Source organism: Hippocampus zosterae, chromosome 2, assembly GCF_025434085.1.
Source record: "Hippocampus zosterae strain Florida chromosome 2, ASM2543408v3, whole genome shotgun sequence".
NCBI lineage: Eukaryota > Metazoa > Chordata > Actinopteri > Syngnathiformes > Syngnathidae > Hippocampus > Hippocampus zosterae.
Genome location: NC_067452.1, coordinates 14,116,727 through 14,142,057, shown reverse-complemented (window position 1 = coordinate 14,142,057; position 25,331 = coordinate 14,116,727). Strand labels below are relative to the sequence as shown.

General features: G+C 43.2%; 2 protein-coding genes across 5 annotated transcripts in view; one reads left to right on the top strand and one right to left on the bottom strand.

The window, feature by feature from the left end:
* Positions 1–5,360: 5,360 nt before the first annotated feature.
* LOC127596073 (chemokine-like protein TAFA-4) lies at positions 5,361–15,234 on the bottom strand. 3 transcript variants are annotated; one of them, XR_007961361.1, is made up of 5 exons: positions 14,862–15,234; positions 13,025–13,147; positions 11,811–11,966; positions 9,642–9,766; positions 5,361–7,286 (listed from the first exon to the last, which is right to left on the bottom strand). XR_007961361.1 is itself a non-coding variant. In XM_052058239.1 (4 exons), exons 1-4 carry the CDS (start codon positions 13,140–13,142, stop codon positions 7,275–7,277), a joined length of 411 nt encoding a protein of 136 aa, XP_051914199.1. In that variant the 5' UTR covers positions 13,143–13,684; the 3' UTR covers positions 5,361–7,274. The 3 variants fall into 3 exon arrangements, 1 of the variants encoding a protein (XP_051914199.1); XR_007961362.1 differs by lacking the exon at positions 14,862–15,234 and adding an exon at positions 14,133–14,476; XM_052058239.1 differs by lacking the exon at positions 14,862–15,234 and having other exon boundaries at positions 13,025–13,684.
* Positions 15,235–21,663: 6,429 nt separating this feature from the next.
* Positions 21,664–25,331, top strand: part of pan2 (poly(A) specific ribonuclease subunit PAN2) — a 37,394-nt gene continuing 33,726 nt past the window's right edge. For both annotated transcript variants that reach the window (XM_052057968.1, XM_052057967.1), the window contains exons 1-7: positions 21,664–21,809; positions 22,219–22,524; positions 22,603–22,772; positions 22,855–22,975; positions 23,041–23,118; positions 23,186–23,456; positions 24,904–25,249. In XM_052057968.1, the coding sequence (XP_051913928.1) occupies positions 22,237–22,524; positions 22,603–22,772; positions 22,855–22,975; positions 23,041–23,118; positions 23,186–23,456; positions 24,904–25,249 (1,274 nt within the window). In that variant the 5' untranslated portion in view covers positions 21,664–21,809; positions 22,219–22,236. The remainder of the gene's footprint in view (positions 21,810–22,218; positions 22,525–22,602; positions 22,773–22,854; positions 22,976–23,040; positions 23,119–23,185; positions 23,457–24,903; positions 25,250–25,331) is intronic.

The following is a 25,331-nucleotide window of genomic DNA, read 5'->3' as shown; positions in this document are numbered from 1 at the left end:
GCTCCATTTCTGAGGCGGTATCCATAGCTTGTCTTGGTGATTACTTGGCTTAGGGGGTTCAGTCCTATGCAGAACAGCAGTGGGAAGAGTGCATCACCTTGGTATATGCCCCATTTGATGGACACTTGGGTAAGTGGCTTGCCATTGGTTTCAAGTGTGGTTTTCCACATCCTCATCGAGTTCGCAACGAAGGCTCTTAGGGTCCTGTTCACCTTATACAACTCCAAGCATTCAGTGATCCACTGTTATGGTAACTGGGTTCTGTTCAGGGAGGTTGCTGTGCTCCTCTCTCAGGGTCACCAGCCATTGTGCACTGCTGTCATGTGCAACCTCCTTCTCCCATATGCCTTTCCAGCACCTTTCAGTTTCCAGTCTTGGTGGGTCGGCTCTGTTGTTAGGACCCTGCCACTGAGCGTACACTTTTGCAGGTTGTGTTGCAAACAGCCTGTTTATTCGTCTGGCCTTATTCTCTTTCGTGTACCGCTTTAGGCGGCTGGACAGGGCTTGGAGCCTTTGTTTGGCAGTTTCGAGTGCTTCAGTTATGGTCATCTGGATGTACCTCTCGGATATCGGCCTTTTCATCACACCTCTCTGGGCCTCCATCAATTTACTCACATCTTTCCGGGCCGCCTTGATCTTAGCCTCCAACCGTCTTTTCCATGGTGGGTAACGTATCTCATGGCTTCCATGGTTGCTCTTATAGCCAAGCATCTCAAGGATCACTGATGCTGAAGCGTATATCAGCTCATTGGCTTCCTTGATCGTTACGGTAGGAATCGCCCTCAGTGCTGCATTCACACCTTCCATGAGACTTTCAGGTGGTACTTCACATAGCCGTTGTAATCGGTTTCTAGGTTGCCCAGCTTTCATGGGACTAGTTTTATATTTCCAATGGTGTACCCCTGGGTGTGATTCTAAATCCGCTGCTGTTCCCTGTCATTGTCAATGGGGACTTTGGGAATTTCTTTTTATGCTTAGGACAAATGTTACAGTCTGTAAAGTCAGCACATCTGTTCAGTGGTATATCAAATGGAGCACAGTTCACTTCTTACAAGGCACACACATTTAGATTATCAAACTCTGAAAGTCAGTTTCTCTGTCCTGGCAAGATAAGGTCAGAGCTCTGCATATTTATACCTAATCCGCTCTTGATGAATGCACCTGAGCAGTGGTCTGCCCAATGTTGTGCATATTTGCCTGGCAAACAATGCTCTTTAATGTGGATTATTGTTGGTATCTGTAAATTATTTTGCAGGACCTTTTTAATTGCTGCCTACGGCTAACTATTAACTACACCAATATTTCAAACACTTGTTAAAAAAGTGAAATATGAGTGATGAGCCTGCAACGTGTCTTTGATTTGCATTTTAAATCTTACGACGTGATAACTGTATCAACAAGTCACCGACTTATTGATAACATGGTTAGCCCCCCCCCCCCCCCGCCCCCCTTCCTATTTCAAGTGCATCTGAGTGCATCACACATCACATAAGGAGGATAACATTGTCCAATTCATGTTTAATCTTCAAGTCTAATTGTTTGGCTCTCTCTTAATTACTAAGCAGGAAACGCAATGTAGGCTTGTGTGTACTTTGTATAATGACAAAGCCGTTGAGCCATGACCAAACCACATTTGTTTTATTGGACCCACTTGCTTCTATTGCTACCGGACTTGCCTGCAGTAAAAGACCCCTAATTTACTCCACACAAACTCTTTAGTGTAGGCACAATGAGCTAGACTATGTGACTTCCTTTGACATTTTTTAGTGGAAGTCAGAATGGGAAAACTCATCGAGAGGAAAGCGAGCCAGGCTTTTATTATGTTCTTCATGAGCCCCGAGACACTTTCTTTTCTAGGAACAGCGACCACATAGCAGTGAATCACACATCACTTGCCGACTTGTATCAAGAAACCTCTCACAAAGATTGACTTGACAATATTAACATTCCATTTATTGACGATTACTGGTAAACTCATCATTTGAAATGACAACAAAATGGGAGTTCTTTTTAAGTGTGAGATGTTTTTCATGAAGCACAGCTTGGTGTAAAGCTTGCATAAAAATGTGAGAATAGAATATTCATGAGCAACAATGGGAATTTCCCAGTTGCACCGCTGAAGGATGAAATACATTTTTGATGCAAACAGTCACAAGTATAACATGTTTTATTGCAAGATATTGTTGACAAGAGTTGTTATATTACAGTACATCTGGTGTCACCAACATTTTTGAGGGTGAGAGCAACTTCATGTGTACCGATTGTGTGAAGGGCTACCAAATTGATACACGTCTGAAATAACATATTTGTCCAAAATACCTTCAATAATATGAGGATGTGTTATTTTTAATACTTGATGATTTAAATTGTCAGACTTTGATCGTGTTTCGAAATGTCTCACAGTACTGCCAATGTTTGCATTTTTAAATCATAATTTCTACTAGCAAATCACAATGTCCAGGCACTGGCGGGCTACTCAAGTGGTCTTCACGGGCTACCTGGTGCCCGCGGGCACCATGTTGGTGACCACTGCAGTACATGATCCCTTTTATCACCTGTCAAAAATGTACATCCCCTCATTGTAATGCTTGGATGAGAGAGTTTTATGGTTCCAGTGTGAGGATGCGGAAATGAGGAATAATTTAAGTCCATTCTCAATTTGATTTTCGAAAATGGTGCTATTCAAGTAAATCTAGGATCAATCTTAATTTCAAAGCCATTTTAAATTAATATATTATCGAAAGAAATAAAACACTTGCAATGGAAATTAGCCACGCTCATCTACAGATGCATCTTAGTTCAGGGAAATGTGGCCCATTCTATCAAATTGGTGCTATTTGTGTCCCCAGGACATGAAATGTGCAGCATTGAATTAGCTGTAAATCGGTGAGAGGTTCATTTACCTTGAACACTGGGAAAATATAATTTTTCCTGGCCTGGCATCACTTCCTAACCGTTGCTGCTTTTATTACGTTTTCACGGCCCTATTTTATTGAACTGGGCAGTGGCCATCTGAGGTGTGGCTATCTGCTTTGCTTATCAGTAGCATGATTGCATTAAGCAACCTTTCACAGCTACATACAGTGTATGTGTACAGTCATTTTTTTGAGCAGAGTTGCCCTCTTTTTTGGACTGTCCTCAGACTTGTATTTGACTTTACAACTGGCTATGTACGTGTTTGTGGCTTCATCCATGGAGACTGAGAAATGTACCAATTCTATTTTGACAAAGAAAGAAGTACAGAGGTATGTTTTCAAATGTGGGGCGAAAAAATCAAGAGTATAATTAACATTAAAAAAAACACCTCAAAGTTCAGACATCTGAAAAAATCGAATTGAGTGGAGCAACAACTTATTGGAGGATAAATGCTTTCAGTAGAGTAAAATTGACGTGCCTTTAAAGTCATACTTATTTGGATTCTGAGATTCTGTACAGTGAAATAATGATGCAAATCGGCTTTATCGAATGAGTCATCACAATAGGATGATTGTGTCAATTATGGAATAAAAATAAACATTGAAGAAAAGTTATGTGCCGTGGGGCAAACAAAAAGGCCATGACCCAGGAAGCAGAAATCACAAGGCACCAAAAAAAGGTTGTTCAAAGTAGCAACACAAAATACTACACTCAAAAACAAAACTACCATTACCCGAAGAAAAACAGTAGCAAATGAAAATCACCTTTTTTCAGGGGAATACTCTTGATTAACTAGACCACCGGGTAACTCTTGAGGTTTGCACCCAGGGAAGGATGAAAAGGCAGCAACATGACAAATCACAGCATGGACATCAAGGATGCTGCATGCACAGAACAAGGGGAGAATCTGACTAAATAGGCTGCCAGGCTGATGTGCATCAGATGAAGGGATGCTCTGAGTATGGGCCTGCCTCCTGCCACGCTCCAGCCAAGCAGAGGAGGAAGGGGAGAAGCGGGAGTTGGCAGAACAACATGGCAAAGGCGAAACAGAACAATGACATAAGTTGCACATAGCCTCAGAATTATTCATTTCTGCCTAGCACTGTACAAGACATTCAAGCAAAATGACACAATGGACTAGTGGAATGAAATTACAACTTGAAAGTTTTTAAAAAAGGATTTAAATTGGCCCCATTGAAATGTGAAGTCATGGATTTTGTATTGTGTCTGAAATGCTCATAAAGTAAATGATGGGGTACGCACCTTGATGTACATGCAATTCCCTCACACAACAGTCTTGATGTGCAACATGCTAGAACCAGAAATGACTGTAATTGGACCAAGTCCACTCGCCGCGCTCTCTGTTTTGAATTCATGAAGTAGTTTCTACTTCAAATGCATTCAAACTTTGCGGGGCTTGTGTGCAGCCACTTCATCATTGTTTATCTAGCTTTTTTTTGTTGGTCTTTTTGTACTGCTTTTCAGCAACCTTTGGTATTTTAGTAAAGCAGTGGGGTACAGCTGAGCATGATGAATCAGAGAGTCACATCGTTCTTTGTTTAAATGAGTGGAAAGCAAATTGAGCCCTACTGATCGTGTTCTCGGATGACAGAAACTGAAACTGGGGTTGAATTCATCACCTAATTTTGAACTTAAAAGTGTAATTCTGGGAGCCTATACCCTAACCTCAAGTTCTGATTACACTTCAACAGCAAAACGTTTGCCATGTCGGTGTCACTGTGAGTGCGACTGATCGTCTTGTGACTGAAGGGCCAAAGTTTAGGGGTTTATGAGTCTGTGATCATCTCTTTCATCTTGGCTGTATCCAGGTCCAAGTTGTTCATTTCACACCTGAATCAACCCCTGCATTCACAATGTTATAGTTTTCCATCTTGACACTGGGCTCTGTTGCTGAGGAAGCCCAGTATCCAGGTGCACAGTTCAGACATGCCCAGGTGGCTCAACTTTAAAACCAGTTGATGGGTTGTATAAAATGCAGATCTGAAATCCGCATGCGCATCCTCATGATCCAAGTGTTTGTGGACTGTGTGGAGTGCTGTGTTAATTGCGGTCTTTGTTGATGTGTTGGTCTTGCAATATATGCAAAGTGATGGGGATCGAGGTCATTAGGAAGTGAGACACGATGTGTTTCTGGAGACAATTGGTGGTACCAAACATGGCAAATCCCGGTCCAGAAAGTAAACATTTTGCCACAGTTGGACTTTAACCACTTCTACTCTGGGAGCTGCTTGACCTACTGGCGGAGTAGAAACATTTGTGGCTAAAGCCAAACTGTGGCAGGGTTTGGAGTTTCTGGGCCCGGATTTGCCACCTTTGTGTGATTATGGGTGCTATGGCAAATGGGCAATTTGAGGCATTGAGGCAGCTCGCCTGTGCTCATCCTGGGTCTGGAGACAATTGTGGCTGATTTAAGGCCAGTGGTGAGTACAGATTGCAGCAGTGAGAGGTAAAAGAGCCTGGAGAAAATGTCTGCTAGCTGGTTTGTGCATGCCTTAAGCACAATAGTATCTGCCATTATTCTCCAAGTGCTTGTCCTGGCTCTTGTCTCCTGAAGGATTAACATTTTTCTCTCGACATCCATTACGGCTGGGAAACACTGGACCGGTCTGTCGCTCCAAGGGTAGGTTCAAAACTACTAAAGAGGAGGAACCAATAGACTAAAACATTATAACATAACTGAACTTTATTTTACTTTATTTAGACCACTCCACATGCCACCACAGCTGCATACAAAGTGCTGTACATAAAGTAAACATCAGACATATAAAACCAAAGACCGGTAAATCCATAAATGAATAACATCAAAACAGTAAACACAATAAAGTATTGAAACTCCTGATAGTCAAAAGCTAAGGGATAAAAGTGTGTCTTGATATGAGTTTTAAAGGTGGATAAAGAGGGCGAATGCATAACGTTTAGCGGGAGGGACCAGCAAGGGAAAACAGCTCCATCTCCGGTGTCCTCCTGACATCGACACCTGCTGAACTGAGGTACCACACACTTACATAGAGGCAGAGGAGCTCAGGGAGCTGAAGTGGGATGAGACCATTTCAAGATTTAAAGACCAATACAAGAATATTAAAATGAACTCTAAAATGTACAGGGAGCTGGTGAAGTGAGGCCAGAATTAGAGTAATGTTCTCCCACTTAGGAGCACCAGCTAAGAGGCGAGCAGCAGCATTCTGTACCAAATGGAGAAGCTTGAGGGAGCATTGCCTATTTCCAAAACAAAGGGGGTTACAGTCATCTAGCTGAGATGTAACAAAGACATAGATTCTAAATGCTGTTGTGAAAGGAGAATAAGTAAGTAAGGGGGCATAAGTAGCCATTGTAGCAGTCGTTGATAGTCATAAGTGCACCAAACCTGATGAATCAACGTCAACCAAGTGACATAGAGGAGAGTGGTTTGAAATGATTCAGCCTTAAATGAAGTATTTATTTGAAAAGCTGATCAAAATGTGTCATCTAATAAATTAAGTCGAAGGTTTGCCATCAGTGTATTGGAAGTACTGTGAATTATCATCATTGACAAATTAAAGGCAAACACAGTGGCTGGACTCCAGAGGTACAACAAAGGCAATGCTAATATTATTCATCAAGAAGCTGAAGTGGTAATCACACCAAACGTTTTGTTTGTGGCTCCACTTTTCTCCCAGGCAAAAAAAAACCTTGAAAGTTCGCGGCCACTACAAAAAGCGGTACCCCCTCTGCAGGAGTACAGTGTTTGGTGAGAGAAACAAAAGCGCAATGTAAATAGCCTCACCAGTGAAGAAGCTCCTCGTTGCTTTCCTCTGCATGATTACCATTTCAAACGGTCCTTGTTTTGCATCGCAGGAATGCCTGCATTCTGCGTGCATGCGTGCGTGTGTGTGTGTGTGTGAGTGTAGGTGTGTGTGTGTGTGTGTGTTTTGGAGAGTACATCTTCTCAATCAAAAGGGATCTGACCTCTTGATCGGAACGCACAGTGAGTCCATTCCATTTTTCACTCTTATAAACGCAATACATTTCCTGGTATTTGTGCTTTTTTTAATGAGCAGAGAGATTTGCAGGCCACTGGCTGCACCTCCTGAACATACAAAGAGTTTCATTTGTTCAGCAGGGACCACAGGCCGTTCTCACCCCCTTGACTGAATGCATGTATGCTCAGCATATGCCCTTACTGAGGGAATTCACAAAACACAAGAGCCATTTCTCTATTTCGATTGTACACACAATAGGACTAAATGCAATTGAACACAAAAAAAAAGGTTCAAATCTTTGCGGCACCATCAGTCCCCAGGGTCCAGAGTTACTTGAGTTGAGCTGCTTTGCTCTGATTGGACGAAGCATCTTCCTTGCTACCGTGCCACCTAAAAACCAAAATATAACAATAACCTTGAGAGAATTCCAGTTGAACTTCTATATTACAAGACCTTAACCCATTCATTGTAATGGATGTTTATATTGGTCAAATGACATCCAGATGACATTAAAACTATGGGCTATATTTTTGAATCAAATGTTCACTCCCACATAGGACAAACAGCCATTTCTAACTGTGCCCGTCTACAAAAATACCAAAAGAAAGAAAACTCCACCTATGTGCACAGTTTGCCTGTACTTTGTGCTAGACTTGTACTGGCCGCGAATCTAGGGCCCTAAAACTGGAGTGTAAGGAGTTGAGGATGGCATCTATACTTAGGCGTAGCATTAGCAAACAAAGCACTTGGAAAATGTGATCATTACCAATAATCAATTCCAGAAAAGAGCAGCAAGACTATGGCCATTCATCAGTCGAAGAGGATCAATTGCGAGCTGTGTGACATTCTTGTTCAGAAGAAATGGAAGAACAGGAAGGGGGGTTCGTGTTCGTAGCAGTCAACACCTTTTCCAACGTGGGGTCTGACCACAGGATTATAAGCAGATAAGATCAAGCTGATCCTCCATAAAAGAAAGGGAAAGGAGGAACAAGACTCCCCCACTGACTGCTTTGGAAAGTTTATCAAGGAAATCAAGAAGGCTGCTGAGAAACGAATCCCGGAAATAAAGACATCATGCAGGGTAACTGTTGAAGCTACCAAAATGAAACCACGCATAGCAGTAGAGTCAAGAACAAGAAAACTACCGGTAATAAGAAACCGGAACATGTATTCAACGTTGCGATGGAGGAAGACCTCACGAAAAAGATCCTATAAGGAGGTAGAGGTAGCACATGGTCACCGGAGACATGAAGAGAGCCATTGAAGACACTCACAGCAAGAAGGGCATCAGAAAACGCTCAACTGAGAAAGTGTTCGACACTTTTTCCGGAATTTTTCAAATAAAAGCACACCTTGATGAAGACCAGGTTTCTTGAGCAAGGATTGCACCGCGGCGTGTCTAAATTGTCGGGGGAACTACACCAGCAGACAGACTGCAGTTGATAATAGCCAAAACCAATTTACCAATACTCAGGAGGAAAAGAGTCATAAGGGGAACCGGATGGCTTTGTTTCCTGTAGAAAGGCTTGTCTGCAAAAGCGATCCTCAGACCTGTCTGAAATTGATCTCAGTGATTTCAATTGAAAGGAGAAACAACATTCTAAAACGCCGTCCTTGAATATGACATTCAACTGTTTTTATTTATTCATTCATTCATTCATCTTCCTAACCGCTTTATCCTCACTAGGGTCGCGGGGGGTGCTGGAGCCTATCCCAGCTGTCTCCGGGCAGTAGGCGGGGGACACCCTGAATCGGTTGCCAGCCAATCGCAGGGCACACATAGACGAACAACCATCCACGCTCACACTCACACCTAGGGACAATTTAGAGTGTTCAATCAGCCTGCCATGCATATTTTTGGAATGTGGGAGGAAACCGGAGCACCCGGAGAAAACCCACGCAGGCCCGGGGAGAACATGCAAACTCCACACAGGGAGGCCGGAGCTGGAATCGAACCCGGTACCTCTGCACTGTGAAGCCGACGTGCTAACCACTGGACTACCGGGCCGCCCTTGTTTTTATTTACTCTATTGTAAATCCTGTGCATAATCATTTGGAGCAAATTGTCACCGATTAACGCTAGTATCATATATAGGGATAGGGTTAAGGTTAGGGTGACGGTCGATCAATGGATAGATGGATAGAAAATCTTTATTATTCTTCAAAGTTCTCTGCCCCTGATTGTAACAGTAACTAAGGGGTGAACCAATTCATAGAAGCAAAAGGATTTGGTTTTTTTTCCATCCTACTTTTGAATAGTGTATAGAGGGACAAGACAAGTGAGTCTCTTTTGATCAAGGCTAGAACGCTGCATGCGCTTGCTTGCCCCTGTGTCATAGACAATCCACAGAAGCTCAACAAAAAGGCAATTTATGAGAAAGCGCATTTGTAAATGGGGCGCCGTTTCCATTGCTCGACACATTTAATTACACAGCTTTTAATGCACAGTATTAGTTTCCAGCTTTTTCCCCGCGTCTGTTCTCTTGGCCCCATCATTCACCAGATTATAGAAATAGGTTTTGCACGTCCGATAGAGCGAGCCGATGCGGCCACTGGGAGTTGTGGCCACGCTTTGCTCTCTGATCCTTCCCTTTCAAAAGGACAGCTTATGGTGTAATAAGTATTGCAGACGACTTTAGCGTGCAAGTAATGCAATGAAGGAAAGGGGATTTCTTATTGCGCTGTGCTCCAGCGTGTGGAAAGCAAACGGAGTTGGTGCGCGGGAGGATAGCGCCTTTTCCTCACCTTGGTGGTCTTCACTTTGTTCCCAGAGATGCATGACCAGCCAGTCAGGTCAGGAAGTACTCGGCACTCCTCCCCTTCCACGCATGGCTTCATCTGACACCACCACTTCTGACGCACGATGGAGGCTGCAGGAAATATGACAAAACAGAAAGACCGTTTTTTCTTTCATAAATGAGAGCACTGACTATGAAAGCAATGTAGGCATGTTATAGCAGCAATGGCAAAAAAAAAAACAACTTTCCATCATGTCATCGTGTGTTTGCTGCACACTAACCAAATACATTATCTTCATCGAGCTACTTTAGGCTAATTTCTGTCTGACATGTCGATATAAGACTTCTCTGTTCGGCTCTTTCTGGCCTTTCTCTTCTGTGGCAGTGGAGTTGCTATGGGAACAACACTGTGGGCAAAGGTAGCTTATGCAAACAAAATAACGAAATCAAACCTTCAGGGCACGAATGATTCTGCCCTATGAACAAAAACGTGTGACTGGACTATTCTGTTGATGTAGTTGTAGTAGTTGTTGTGGCGTTGGGGGCGGTAGAAGAAGCAGACGGTCGAACAGTGATGATTGCGAGACAATTCTTCTTTGCTTCGTTGCATCTGACAGCTTGCCATTGTCCTAGCTGGCCCTGGTCAGCTAAGAGTTCTTGCTCAATTTCTTTTTTTTTCTACACAGATAAACATTTGCATTTTGTGAGTACGCTGGTGTTTAATTTGTCCCCAAACCATCTTTCCCCATTAAAATGAATAGAAATGCCATTAGTCCTTTCCACCCTCACCCCAAATCTGTCTGTCTACATGTTTTGATGCACCATTAGTGTTAAAATATGTATTGCTTAAACGCTTAACACCATGACACAGACGCTATGCATTCGCCCATCTGTGGTGTTTCCCATGTTGTGTGAGCATTAAGCTCGCGGAATTTAAGGCAAAGTCACGTGATTGTTTTGAACACAAAACATGTCATTCTTTTTGGCTTTAGATTTTGTTTGACAGTTTGTAAACCTCAGCTGCGAGTGGCATGACACACATTGGTGCCTCTTTTTGGATTTTTTTTTTGCGAGCTGACAAATTACTGTGCAAGAAGACTTCATAGTTGATTCATCAGTGGAATGAAAAATAGTTTCACAGCACAAGTCGGGAGTGCAGTTAATGATCCTGCTGGTGTCGCCTAATTACAACACATCAAATCTCGTCAGCTGATAGACTTTCCATTATAAATATTTAACAAACAGTAGATTATGATGACTTGATATGGTTTTAAGTGGAGCGTGTTTGACAGAAGTCATGCAAAAAGCAATTCACCCTTTCATGCGCCATGTAACCTGATAACATGACAAGCTGTCCATTGCTGTCCCTGAAAGGGTTAAGGAAAGCGCCCGCTGCTGCTCTCCACATACAATGTATTGCCTTTCGAGTGCCCATCGGTGCAGTACTATTCCAGATGCATTGTGGGAATCATTGTGGGTACTAGCTGATAACTTATACAGCATAACATTTTCAGATCGCCAATTCTGTATGGCAGAATACTGTATCTACAGTATATAGTGCATCGGGAGTGATTGCCAACACAAGCATTAACTTGTGGCTCACTTTGCGTCTTGCTGAACACAAGCGACACCTAGCTCAAAGGAGGAAGGCCCACTTCTGGAATCATGGACTGACAGAGTGTGCCGTGCACCGGGAAGACGGCCAAAAATCTTATCAAAAGTCCGTTGAAAATTTCGCTGTGTAAACATCGTTCAGACCGAAAGTGTTCTTGGTATTTGTAGAAGCAAGCACCAGTGTGGACTTAATGTATATTACAATCTCGTGGACCAAAACCAATTTCTTCTTTGTCAATTTGTTGTTTGGACAAACTTTGGGTTTTTTTTTTTAATTATCTGCAATTGGCTGGCAACCAATTCAGGGTGTCCCCCGCCTGCTGCCCAAAGACAGCTGGAATAACCTCCAGCATGCCCGCAATCCTTGTGAGGATAATAAAAAATACATGGATGGATGGTTTGAATTATGATTCTTTGTATAGTCACTTGTTGCATCAGAGACAGTGAGCAAGCGAGGGAGCCACTTTTCTCTGTATGTCCTGAATCTACAGAACATGAATGGTTTAAAGGAAAAAACACTAACAACATTAAGCTTGAATGATTCAAAAGGCAGCACAATGACCTTCAACGCAGGAGGGCAGTGCCCTTGTTGTCCCCGCGACATGTCCTTGGAAACAGGTACACTTGACCGTCTGAGAGCGTTCTTCAATCTTGTTCTTGTTGCAGCAACGATGTGCGGCAACCACTTCGCAAGCCCCTGTCCTCTCCTTCGACGACCCTTCCAAGAGTAGAATTTGGAGAGTGCAGAATTGAAGCACATAAATATTGTGTGTGAGTCGGAGGAGATGCGGCATACTAGTTTGCTGCGAACGTGCATCATGGGAGCTGTGGGAAAAAGATGCAATTTCACTTCATTTGACCTCGAATTTTTGTTGACAAATTCTACAAATATGGCTTTGTTCATCCGTCAGTGCCAGTGACATACAGCGACAGGCAGAACAATCGAATGCTCTCCTATTGGATGGCAGAATGTACAATAAAGTTGTGTATTAATTCGCCTGTTGCCATTCATTCGAAATCCTTCACAATGACTGCGTGAATCTGTGAGCAAACTGAGATCATCATGATTCAGTTGTTCTTAGTTGGTTTGTGACACTTTTGTTTGGTGGCGTGCCATTAGATGCTTCTAGTGTACATTATTTGTGTCTGGGTTAAGAAATAAAGGTCGGGGCACTGATTTATGCGGCTGATGCAAGGAAGTAAACAACACTTTTTCAAAGCTACAGCGCCATCACGTGGATGAATGGCGTCAGCGGCCATTCACAGTGCAGGCAACTTTAAAGATGCATTGACGTGATCGCATTTGTCTTATTTTAATGTGCAAAGTGCATATGAATAGAAACCATGCACGAATGAACGCATCATCTAACAGGAGAATCGTAAAACTGACACGGATTTTGATTAGGAACGCGCAGATGACTGACGCGTGGACACATGCCGTAGTGACTTGAAATTGTGCAGTCGAGCAGAGAGTTAAAACTGAAAACCTTGCATGCATATTTCAGACTCAAGTCCGATGAGTCGGCACGGCTGCAAGCACATACGGCAACGTTGTCCATGAAATCTGAAACCCAGGTTGAGCGTTGAAAACCTTCATTAATTATAAGGATAAAGAAGGAATCGCAATATCTAAGTGCAATGGGCGGATATAGTCAAGTGGTGCCGCGTAGTGGTGCCAGGCTGGTCGGATGCCTTGGGACTAGGCAGACTAAAGGGGCACCCAGACAGGTGACCAGCTCCCTTAATGAGCCCCCGGGGCCGCTCTCCGGCACGTACCCGTCTCGCCTCGCGAGCTTTGGTTGCCAGCAGACCCTCGCCGGCTGCACAAGCTCACCACGCAAAACAGGAGAAGAGCCCAACGGAGTGGCCTCGCCCCAACAATTCCCAGGGTCATCTTGCCTGCACACACAAAGGGGGACTTGAGGCACACAATGGACCATCATAACTAAGTTGATTATGCTTGCTTATGAAGACGTGCTCATGCAGTGATGATTCTCCCAGCAGAAGGCGGTTAAAATGCCAAGAAAAGCCCGGTGAGAGTGGCTCTCTTCACTTTATTGTGAATCATTCGCTGTTGGGGCTATAAACATCAGCGTGCTCAGAAAACAAGTCGGACAAAACTCGGCAAACAAGTCCAACTCTAAATGAGTCACGCTTAAATGGGGACGTCAAACCACAGCAGTTAGTGCATTTATATGAGGGGAAGGTTAACCGTAACACCTCATCCCTAACCTTCACTATTTCTAGCTGATCCGTTAAGCCCGTCATTGACTATTTTCTGTCTAGTCACAGGTGTCAAACTCTGGTCCTCGAGGGTCACCATCTTGCATGCGTCCCTCCCACGATGACCTTAGTTGGACGTCTGTGGTGCTTCAAATGTTGACAGCAGCACAGATGCATTAACCAGCAGTGAATGAACATCAACTCTATTCAATGTCATCTACATATATCTACAAATATAATTATATATCAGAACTAACTTGATAAATAGAGAAAGGCATTGAAATATCCATTATGAATACAAGAGAAAATTGACACAAGATTGCCCAGGGTGTGGATGTATATAATCCCGATACAAACCAAAAGTTGTAAAAATATCATGGTTAAGGGTAAAGTATGAGCCTTAATGGAGACTTCTTTCTTCTTACTTTTTTTCTTTTCTGATTGATATAAAAATGATTTTATTAGATTTAAACACATAACGGATAGGACTAGATAAACAAACAAATAAACGAACAAATAGTGCCCAATTAAAACACTCCACTTTTTAGTTCTGCTTTGGAAGCGGAACATAATGAACTGTAACAATTCCACACAACATAAAGTCTAAGTCCATGACATGTCCGTATACATTTATGACAATGAAGTTTGGCGCTTTACTTACTTTTCCCACTGCTCCTGAGTAACAAAAGAAGTTTCTTCTCGAGACTTCTTCACTAGTATAAATTAAAATCAACACCTGGCATATCCCGTTAGAGCATCTGGTTGCATCAACAACAGCAACAATTTAAGATGAGAAATAAATGAATGCTACAAAAAAAAAAACAACAACAAGAACAACAACAAAAGCTCGTTTGCTCGGGGATGAAGCTGGCCCAGCAAACCCCGCCAGCCTCCGCATGCGGCAAAATGCGAACTTAATCAAGACATGAGCCATCTGTCTCCCGCTCAATTCGCGCCCACTTTCATTAGCGCCTAAGAAGCTTAACATGCATCATGAGGGTGACATGATGGTGTCATATGGGTGAACACCGAGAATGGGAGGAGGAGGTCCAAGGAATTGTAATGAGCCCAAAAGTAACAAACGTGTCCATGTTATCCACTTCCATGAAAGAAAAAACAAAACTACACAACACATGACACATTTACACTACATGCGTGCACCTTATTTCGATGGACCTTTTTCAATGTGTTCGTATGGTGTCTATTAAGCAGTGATTGCGGACATACAATAAACTGTTTTGTTACGTCACTTGCGAAGCGAGTCTTTCATCGCTGGAAGTTGTACCACTCCAAATCACACCGAACCTGCAGTTTTATGATGCGTTTTAGTCACTTTGAAAACTGATTTTGACAGATTGTAACCGGGTTATTAAAGCCAAACTCCACTTACCTTTTCAGAAGTTTATATCACGCAGCTATGAGAATGCTTCGCAATGAACCTTTCTTCATATTTTCTTTGAACAGATCCAGCCAATGAAATGCGGTACCAAAAATAATGCCTCGGAAGCGTCTCGGAGCAACTTTTCGAGACGCAGTGATGAGCTGTGAACTCGATCAGAAGCATTGACCTACATTTACAACCACCATTCTAATATTTGTTGCATGAAAATGTCTGCTTTTATTCCCAATTGACTAATCGCTTCATTTCGTGGCATTTCTATTGGCTGTGTTGCTTCTAAAACATATTACATTTGCTTGTCCAATCAGAATGCCGAATACTGCAATTTCTTTTTTTCCGGCACCCACTGAATCCGTCGCCCTCATCGTCGTCTGCGTTGGTTTCAGGATGCCATCAGATGTCACTGTTGTTTCTGAAAAGGGAGAAGAATTGTTGGCAGAAACCAAAGCATACCCAGAAGGATCAAGTCAAGTCACTTCAGCTTTATTGTCAAATATGCTCTATATACAACATACAGCACAGATTACATTTCTTTCCTCTCAACCGCAGTGCAAGCATGCAGTGTATTAAAAACGCGCACAGCTAAAAATAAGGGCAAAAGACAAACATGCATGATGGGGGGGCGGGGGCTCTTGCTCTCCTCAATTCTCAGTTTGCGAAGGAAGTACAGGCGCTGGTGGGCTTTTTTGGCCAGTGATGTTGTATTGTGGCTCCAGGACAGGTCTTCGGAGATGTGTACACCAAGGAACTTAGTGCCACTCACCCTCTCCACTGCGACACAATTGATGGTCAGCGGAGCATGCTGGATGTGCGTTCTCCTGAAGTCCACAACAATCTCCTTTGTCTTCTCCACATCCGGGTGGAGATTGTTGTCTTTGGACCACAAGGCTAGCCTGCTCACATCACTCCTGTAGATTGTCTCATTGTTGTTGTTGATGAGACCTACCACAGTTGTGTCGCCCGCAAACTTAATAAAGAGGTTGGAGCTGGATGAGGGAGTGCAGTCGTGGGTTAGCAGAGTGAAGAGGAGGGGGCTCAGCACACATCTTCTTTTGTTTGTCACTACGTTACATTCTACCTGAAGAAACGACAAATACAGTAGTGTGAATGTTTGGCAGCATTTTATTTTAAACAAAAAAAGTCCAAATAAAGTAAAAAAGTGAGACGGTGCTTGCTGAGGCGTGGAGTATGTGTGTGGTTGTGTGTGTGTTTGTGTGTGTGTGTGCGCGCGCACACGCCCTTGCATATAAACTGTGAAGAATTGAGAGGTTTTGTGTCATTATGCTTTATAAATATAATTTGAATGATCCATCGATTGCAAGATGCAAAATGGCACTGTGACAATTGACCACTTCGATTGGCTGTTAGCTAGCCAATCAGTGCATGAGCTCCAACTATCAAATCAATTGATGAGATAGTAAACAAAAGCAAAGTCGTGGCAAAGAAAATGGCATTATCTAGTAAATCATCAAAATCGGTAAAACAGTACTTTTTACTTTGACTTGCTCCTGCTTAATTATGATTGTGATGCACATTGAAGAAAGCCTGACTGTAGATGCAATGATAAAGATATGATGTACAGTCCATGGCCTCCCAGCAGCCATTCATCCATTTTCTCATCTGCGTATACTCACAGTGGTCGCGGAGCGTGCTGAAGCCTATGCCAGCTGTCTTGGGGCAGTAGGTAGGGTACACCCAGATGAACATTAAGGCTCACATTCACACAAAGGGTCAATTTAGAGTGTTCCATTAACCTACCATGCATGTTTTTAGAATGTGAGAGCAAACCGGAGTACCCAGAGAAAACCCACGCGGGCACGGGGAGAACATGCAAACTCCAAACAGGAAGGGCGCAACCAAAATCTGACCCTGTGCCTCTGCACTGTCAGGATGACGTGCTAACCAGGCGACCTCCCCTCCCAGGAGCATGAATGAAAATTTCAGTATATGGGGAAGTGATATCAGTGCTCATTCTACAATTACCACAAAAACACAAAATGTTTCTGACTCACAGAGGAAGTGAACTTGCTGACTCGAGCATTTCTTTGGGCACAATTTATCCATCCATCCATCCATCCACCCATCCATCCATCCATCCATCCATCCATCCATTCATCCATTCATCCATCCATCCATCCATTTTCTCATCTGCTTATCCTCAAAAGGGTCATGGGCGTGCTGGAGCCTAACCCGGCTGTCTTTGGGCAGTAGTCAGGGGACACCCTGAACTGGTGGCCAGCCAATTGCAGGGTGCACATGGACGAACAACCATTGGCTTCTCTCGAGAGCCTAATGCAGCCTGTTTTACGTTTCTCTCCTCCATCACACCTCACACCTCAAATGATCAGGATCATTGTCAGGCTTCTGCAAAGCTTGCTGATGATCTTATTATTTGAATCAGATGTAAAACAGGCTGGATAGGGGCCCTCGACGCACCCTTGAATTAAGGTGATGTAAAACTAAATACAAAATGCATTCAGTGCACTCATCTGTCATGTCATGCTCTAAACATCATTGTGGAGTAGCAGAAATGACAAGCCAACGTGGATGTTCTTTAAACGTGACGACACATTCAAGTGTTTTTATCCCCACTGAAATGAATAACATCAAACTTCACGCATGCATCAGAAAAATCTGATGCAATGACATGTCTTACGCAAAAGGCCAGTGATGTCATAGCGATCTTTCAATTTTGGGCTGACAAGTTGTAACTTATGATTCACTTGGGACACAAAGATGAACTGATTACATTTTACTTGTGAAAGGTCATCTTGTGTATGTGGATGAATGTCAATAGCATAAACTGCAACCTGTGTAGTTACTACGGAAATACTGTATGAGCGTAAGTGTGTGGTGCTTATTTGATGGAGCCGGCGGGTTACAGGGTAGGCGTCTCGTTTGAACATTTGTGGCCAATGTGGTCTGTCTGTGGTAGTTTCCACGAGATGGAGTCAGCAACCAACATTCACAAGTGTTGAAAGTTGATTTAAAAATAATATATTGTTCATTTGTGTACATACAGAGTCTAAATATGACTTCTTGACATTTAGATTTCCTCTAACTCGAGCATCCTATGCTACAATTGACAGTTTAATATAAATACATGATATGGATATTGAATTGTTGCATGTGCTTGAGGATTGCTGAAGTCAACAGAAATGGAGACAAAATAGCATCTTGTACTTGTACTCCACAATCTACACCAATCCAATTTGCCAGCAGATCTAAAGGCCGTCTTTATCCGATTGGTACAGAGAGAAAACAGTCCCAGTCCATAAGTATGTACTCACACAACTGCACAATGCAATCAAACTTCTTTGTTGAGCAGCAATATGGCTCATTCACATCGAGCCCATTGCTACTTCCCCTTTAAAACTTCCTCTTTGAAGAAAAACAACAGCCAGAAAAACTCAATAAACCTTCCCGCATTGTTTCCTGAAATACTACTGAATTAGCATTACATCATCAGCACATGAGGTCATTCAAACCTGCTACTGGAGACATGCTGGGGAGGAATTAGGTGGTAAGTATGTGGGCCTCAGAATAGTCGAAATATTTTGGGAAAACACACCCTCCCTATGTCAGCATATTAATATGTCTGTCTGATCCCCCCCCCCCCCCCCCCTTTACACTAGCAATTAATCAGGAGCAGCATATTTGCATTCTTTTTATGACAATCGGCGTTCTCCTTCCTGAGCCGCTGTCTTAATGGTGATGGAGTGGTTGTGTGTCCCACTGATTCTGAGAGCTAGCTGTCCTCGGCTTTGTGACCCTCATGGGGTCACCTGGGAGGAACAGATCCTTGTTGAGGACCCCTATTACCAGTTAAATTAACAGACTTAGTTTTCCCTCAACTGAACATGAGTCATCGGGGCCTCCAGGTGGGGCTCAATGGCATCTTTGGGCACAGTCCCAAAAATTAACTTGGTTCCCCCTTCCCATGGGCTCACTGCCTGTTGGAGGAGCCAAAAGGGTTGAGCGCATATAATAAGCTGGGCGGCATCCAAAGAAAGGGACATTAGAAGCTTTCTAAGTTGGCTGGTGAGATGTGCAATGTCTGAGCCTGAGCTGGTGTTCGACACTGACAAGTTCTCACGATATAGGGTCGAACCTGGGCCACCAGTCCTCTTGAGAGGGGTTGGTCTCTCTTCCACTCGGGGATTTCAGCCAGTGAAAGGCACCAAGACTCCCGGCTTGGTGTCTGTACAGAGCATTAGGGTTGTACAGTTGCCTCCGTTGCTAATGGAGGAATGGACAAGTTCTGCCTGTTTTTTGGGACTATGCACCAAAGCACAGCTCAGAGTACTTTCCCTTATTTGAGTCCTGGAGACCTAATTACAATGCAATACAGACTGATTAATAATAATAATAATAATAATTATTATTATTATTATTATTATTATTATATATATTATTATTATTATTACTACTTCTTCCTTTCATAACTTTGCACTGTGAATTGGGAATTTCTCCATTGTGAGACTAATAAAGGTTTTCTTATATTATTATTATTATTATTATAAAACAGCTGGGATAGGCTCCAGCATGGCCCACTACCCTTGTGAGGATAAATCGGATCATAAAATACATGGATGGGTGGATGACTCTCAGCTGGCCTGGCAATGGTTTGGAATGCCCGCGTAAAAGCTGGACAAAGTAGCTTGGGAGAGAGAGGTCTGGGCTTCCCTACGGGCAGCTGGCCCCACAACCCGGCCCCCAGTAAGCAAAAGAAAATGGATAGATGGATGGATGGTTATTGTTCTTTAAGTTAAGGAAGAAAAAAATGATTGTATCACCTACACATTGTAAAGCCATATTTTTATTGTGCAAACTTTTGCAATGGAACATTAGAGATCATACAAAACCAATAAATAGCCATAAATACAATAAATATATGATGAAGACACACAGTTAAAACACTTTCCTGACTTTCCATTGAAAATACAATCCACACTAATGATGAGGCTCAGTCCCAAATGACTGAAACTATTTTGATCAGTCCGATCATGATGCATTTGTTCATCTCTACATGCACTTGTGAGCCCGTTCCTGAGAGTGATGAGCAGGATGGCCAACTGCAAAGACTCGAGCTGTGAGAATGGAGAAGGAGAATAGTCGGTCCAGGATGTATTGGCACAGCAGGTCCTCTTTCCATGTGTTATTATAATGCTGTTGCACATCCTTCGAGGTGTCCTGCAAAGAGACCCTTGAATCCCTCATATGGTCTAAGTTGTCAAGTTAAAGAAGTAATTTTGAAGGCCACTCACCTCTTTCAGCTGGATGCATGTGCTCATGTTTTCATGCAGACCCTCCAATGCTGGCTGCACTTGAGAAATAGACTTGGAACAACTTTTGAGCTTTGCGACTTTGTATAGGGCCGATTTATAACTGCTCAGCACCTTGAAGATCTTTTCAACGCATGGCTGTGGAAGAAAAACAAAAACAAAAACATCACCTTTACTTTCAATGGAATGCCAAGCATCTTCTCCACAACCACACTGATGTTGTGATGTAGTGTGTGTATTGTTGCTTACAGTGTAGTTACGGCTCAAGGTCTCAGGATCACACTTATCTTTGGCCTGCATCCAGTCAAGTGAGGAGTTTTTGAAATTCAAGACATATTTCGATCCATTCCGTGCCTGGAAAACATTATCCATGTATTGTCACTCCAGAGTTCACGGAGAACCCTGCCTGTGTGTGTATTTCATTCTCAATGGCGTGTGTGTGAAGAACACATGTATTTATTCAAGTACAATGCACACTCACAAAGACTTATACCAGTAATTGTATTCAATTTGGCATTTTAAGTTATTGTTTTTTACAACACCACTTCAATGTTACACCATGCTATTTCCAAAAAATTGTCATTAAATGACAATATCTTCTTTACTGAAGTGATTGAAAATGCACTTCTATTTTATACTACTATTTATGAACCACGTACCTGCAATGACGCGCTTTTTGCGAGCTGAATTAGTTGCAAAGACCTGCTCTTCACCTCCGCCCATGAGGCATCGTTCTTCACACCCGCAGGAGCGCACCAAACGACAGATGTGGCCAACAACAAGAGAAGAGACGCTGAAGTCTCGCAAACAAACGTCATGGTCGATGTATAAGTATTTTTTTCACGCAGATGTCTATCGAGCAATGCTCCTTGGAGTGTATTGAGTGATCAGCATTGCTGAGTCCATTTATATCAACGAGGATGAGTCAGTATTGGGAAATCCCTGCGCAATGGGCATCCCTCAGGTGATAATAACTTCACACGCTCTCTTTATTTCTTAACTTTGAACCATGTTAAATGAAAATTATGTAAAATATACAAAGCAGAACTAAAAAAACAACAATTCACCGCATCTACAGAAAAACGGGCTATCCACTTTGCACTCTTTGTCATGATTTTATTTGTTTTAACAAAAAACGACAAAAATACAATTTCAACCATTTCTTTCTCTTATTTTGTAAAAACGTTTTTGAAACATACATATATATACATATATATATATATATATATATATATATATATACATACACACACCTGCTGCCTTGTTTATAAATATTTTTGACGCCACTTCAGATACAATAAAAAATTATTTTTATTGTATCTGAAAATCTGACGTATTTTCATACGTTTAAAAAGGTCGGGTCAAAATCTATTTTTTAGTAAATCTATAAAACACAGTAGAACTATACATATGTGATTAATGTCATGCGAGGACATAAAACATGTTTCACTTCGAGTCCGTTCTTATGAGCTTCAGTTGACGAAGTTTGGAAGCAAATTGTCGAGGGGCGTTTGGAACCGAGCTCGCAATGCGCTCGTGAACGCACCACCACTACTCCGGATGCGTTTAGGGTCCTTGAGCGTGTTGTATTTTGATTTTGCGTGCGTTAGTGAACAGCTAGAAATATGGGCGGCAAATCCAATTTGGACCTCAGGTCGGCAAGAACCTTTTTTATTTGTGTCTATGTGTGTCTTTAATCTGAATGGAACTAACTAACTGGCTGCGGAAGACAGTTTAGCTGTGTATCTAAGTAGCCATAAGCTAACCTGTACAAAGATGTAGCCTGTCGGTGAACCCCTCTGTACAGAGATGCAGTCATAACTGCTGTGCACTGGAAGGCTATTATGCGTCTATTACTTGCGATGTGATGATTGGCTCATCCAATGTAAGAATTCGAAAGCCTCGTTGAATGATGAATGTGCTAGCTAGCTAGCTAACTGTTAGCCAATGGGACAACAACACCAAGACAGGTTCCATAGCTTGTCAAATCGACCAACGATAATCGCGTTTATCATCTTGGCTGTTGTCGTGTGTCATTGGCAGATCTTATGCTTTCATTGCAGGTTGATTTAGTTGATCCCATGATGAACTATGAGGCTCTGGACACTGGGATGGGGGACTACTCTCCTAGCCTTCACGGGACTCTGGATGCAGGGATGGAGCCCACCCTGGATCCCCACATCAACCCCGACATTCTGCAGGGTGTTGACATTGATGCGGATGGTCTGGCCGTGACAGTTCCCGAATCCGTGCATCTCATGGAGGGCATGTTTTCTGAGCTGCATAGTGTCGTCTCTGAAGTCGGCGTCCCAGTTACAGCCACACATTTTGACGTGCAGGAAGAGATGCTTTGGATGGGAAACCACAGAGTGAGCATGCCATGCACAATTTTAATGGTGTTTCTTCTTTCCAATCCCCATGTCATGTCGTTTCCCCTTAACTTACAGGGTCACGCTACATCATTCTTTGGCTCTACGATGGGCCGCTACTCTTCTTTTCAAGTTCATGCAACCGATGACATTCGACACATTCAAAGTCTGGAGACAGGCGTGCTGTTCCTCTCAAAGTGTAGCCTCAAGTGTTGTACTCGTGGGGGCCTCGTCATGTTTGACTATCCGTATGGAGACACTTCTTTTTCTGGAGTTTGATTATAGATTTGGTTAGGCAATCACATGTTGGTAACATTTCTGTCATTCTAGAATGGAGGAAGGCGCGGACATGCACAGTCTCCTCATGACTGACAACAATACGTTGCTAATGGGAGGACTACAAAACTATGTAGCTGAAGTTGACCTGAATACAGTTCAAGAAACTCAAAAGGTGAGATTCACATGTAGCATGGTATCACTTAACTGAACTCATGGTATTGTTGATGTGCTGAAAAGTTCACCGTGGAGGTCCCCGGCGTTGCAATCATGCGCCAAACCAGTCGCTTTTTCTTCTGCGGGCACACTTCAGGCAAGGTAAGTAGGAAATTAAATATCTGAATTCCAATTTCCACTGTTCATGTTGCCCTTAAATTCAAACCAGGTGACGCTCCGTGACCTGCGTTCGTTCAAGACGGAGCACGAGTTTGACGCCTTCTCAGGCAGCCTGTCGGACTTCGATGTGCACGGCAACCTCTTGGCCGCCTGCGGCTTCTCCAGCCGAGGACTGAACGGCTTGGCTTGCGACCGATTCCTCATGGTCTACGACCTCCGCATGATGCGAGCCGTCACGCCGCTTCAAGTTCATGTGGACCCGCTCTTCTTGCGCTTCATTCCTACGTACACCTCACGCTTGGCCATTATCTCACAGACAGGTATAATTGTGGTTGCATGTTGACGACACTGATCCATAGTTGTTTATTTCTTTCTTTTTTTACAGCCACATTTGTCATCATTTACATGCACAGCGGTATGATGGCCACTGACACAAATAAGTGCCTTTTCCAAAGTACGAATAATCCTTTTCCATTGTTAGGGAGCTATTCACACAAGACCCTTGTTAGTCTACTGTGACGTGGTGAGTAGCCTCATCAGCTTCAGCTCATAATAACGGCACGTAAAGCTGACACAGTAGCGGTGACGAGCATCGCCATGACAGCCAGAAACTTGTATAGATTTTCCCTACAGTGGATGTATAAAAGGTTGACATAGCCACGAATCTCCCAAACATGTGATGTGCTCAGTCAAAAGTAAGGTTGAACTTTTGGGCATGATTTTCAAAAAGTAATGTCTTTTCTGCACTATCGGATGCTTCGGAGTATAAGGTACACCTTCAATGAATGGCCTATTTTAAAACTATTTTTATATATAGGGCGCACCACATAAGGCGCATAGAATTGAAGCTACAATAGTGGCTGCGGTTGTGTTATGCATCCACTAGATGGACCTACGCTAAAGGAAGTACAATGCAATACAGCTTTATTTATATAGAGCTGTCACAACCGCTCCAGTTGGGACAAAGCGCTTTCCAGAACATTTTAAATACTACACCCAAGAAATCACTATCAATCCATATATAAGGTGCACTGTCGGCTTTTGAGATATTTGAATGCTTTGAGGTGCGCCTTATAGTGCAGAAAATACGGTATGTTTTGGCGCAAACACAACGCCATCACCAAAAGAAGACTAAACCTACAGTGAAGCATGGTTGTGGCAGCATTTTGTTTCGGTGGGAGAAGTTTTTCACAATCTGATGGAATTGGGGCTTTAGTCAAGATGGAGGGAATTAGGAACTCTTCCAAATAACATTCAGCTTCTGCTAGAAAACGAAGAGTGAAAGGGCAGGGAAAGCCTATTCAAGCAGTCAAGCTTCATTTGGGGTTAATCAGAGGCACTTCAAATGGTGGCAGTTGCGTGCGCTGACTCACTTTTAGCATGATTTTGAAGAGGATTGGTTCTGCACAAGCTGTACAACGGTGTGCACACTTGTGCAACCACCTGATCTCAGTTGGTTGTTTCTACCCCCCACCACCTCGAAAGTATTTATTTAATGCAATTGTACAGGTTACAGGTCACAGTGATGGTGGAAGAAGTTTTGAACTGATGTATCTGTTTTTTATTTCTAATGTCACAACCGCTTGGCATTTGAAAATGGGTGTGCAGACCTATTATATACACTGTACATGCCAACACCTTTGTGTTAAGCCTGTGGAGCAGCACTTGACCACTTTTCTGAAGACAAGCGTTACTTGAACACTGTTTAACCATTCCGCTTTCATGTGCAGTTTGGCGCAAAATGTATGCCGAATGTTTTCCTTGCAGGTCAGTGCCAATTCTGTGAGCCCAGTGGGCTAGCCAACGTGGCGGACATTTTTCACGTGAACACCGTGGGCCAGCTGCTGATGAGTTTTGACGTGTCGTCCAGCAAGCAAGCTTTAGCCTTCGGGGACTCCGGGGGATGCGTGCACCTGTGGTCGGACGCTGCCGACGTGTCATTCAACGACTACTCTCGTGAGACGGAGTTTGCGCTACCGTGCCTTGTGGACACGCTGCCTCAGCTGGATTGGAACCACGACCTGCTGCCTCTGTCGCTCATCCCCATGACGCTCACCAGCACAGAGCCACTCTTGTCCGACTGGCCCGCTGCGCTGGCCACACCCAGCCCCAGGTAACGGCTCTCAATAAAGTTGACTGAGTCAATCGGATACTCCTACCCTAGGAATATTTCACAACGTGCCCAATTAGAATGA

Bases quoted from the DNA above. Each gene is read 5' to 3' on its own strand.
- LOC127596073 (XM_052058239.1), bottom strand. From the start codon at position 13,142: ATGACCCTGGGAATTGTTGGGGCGAGGCCACTCCGTTGGGCTCTTCTC. The intron at 11,967-13,024 runs GTACGTGCCGGA...TACTCTTGGAAG, and splicing joins AAGCTCGCGAGGCGAGACGG to GGTCGTCGAAGGAGAGGACA. The intron at 9,767-11,810 runs GTCATTGTGCTG...TATTTCCTGCAG, and splicing joins ACTGCCCTCCTGCGTTGAAG to CCTCCATCGTGCGTCAGAAG.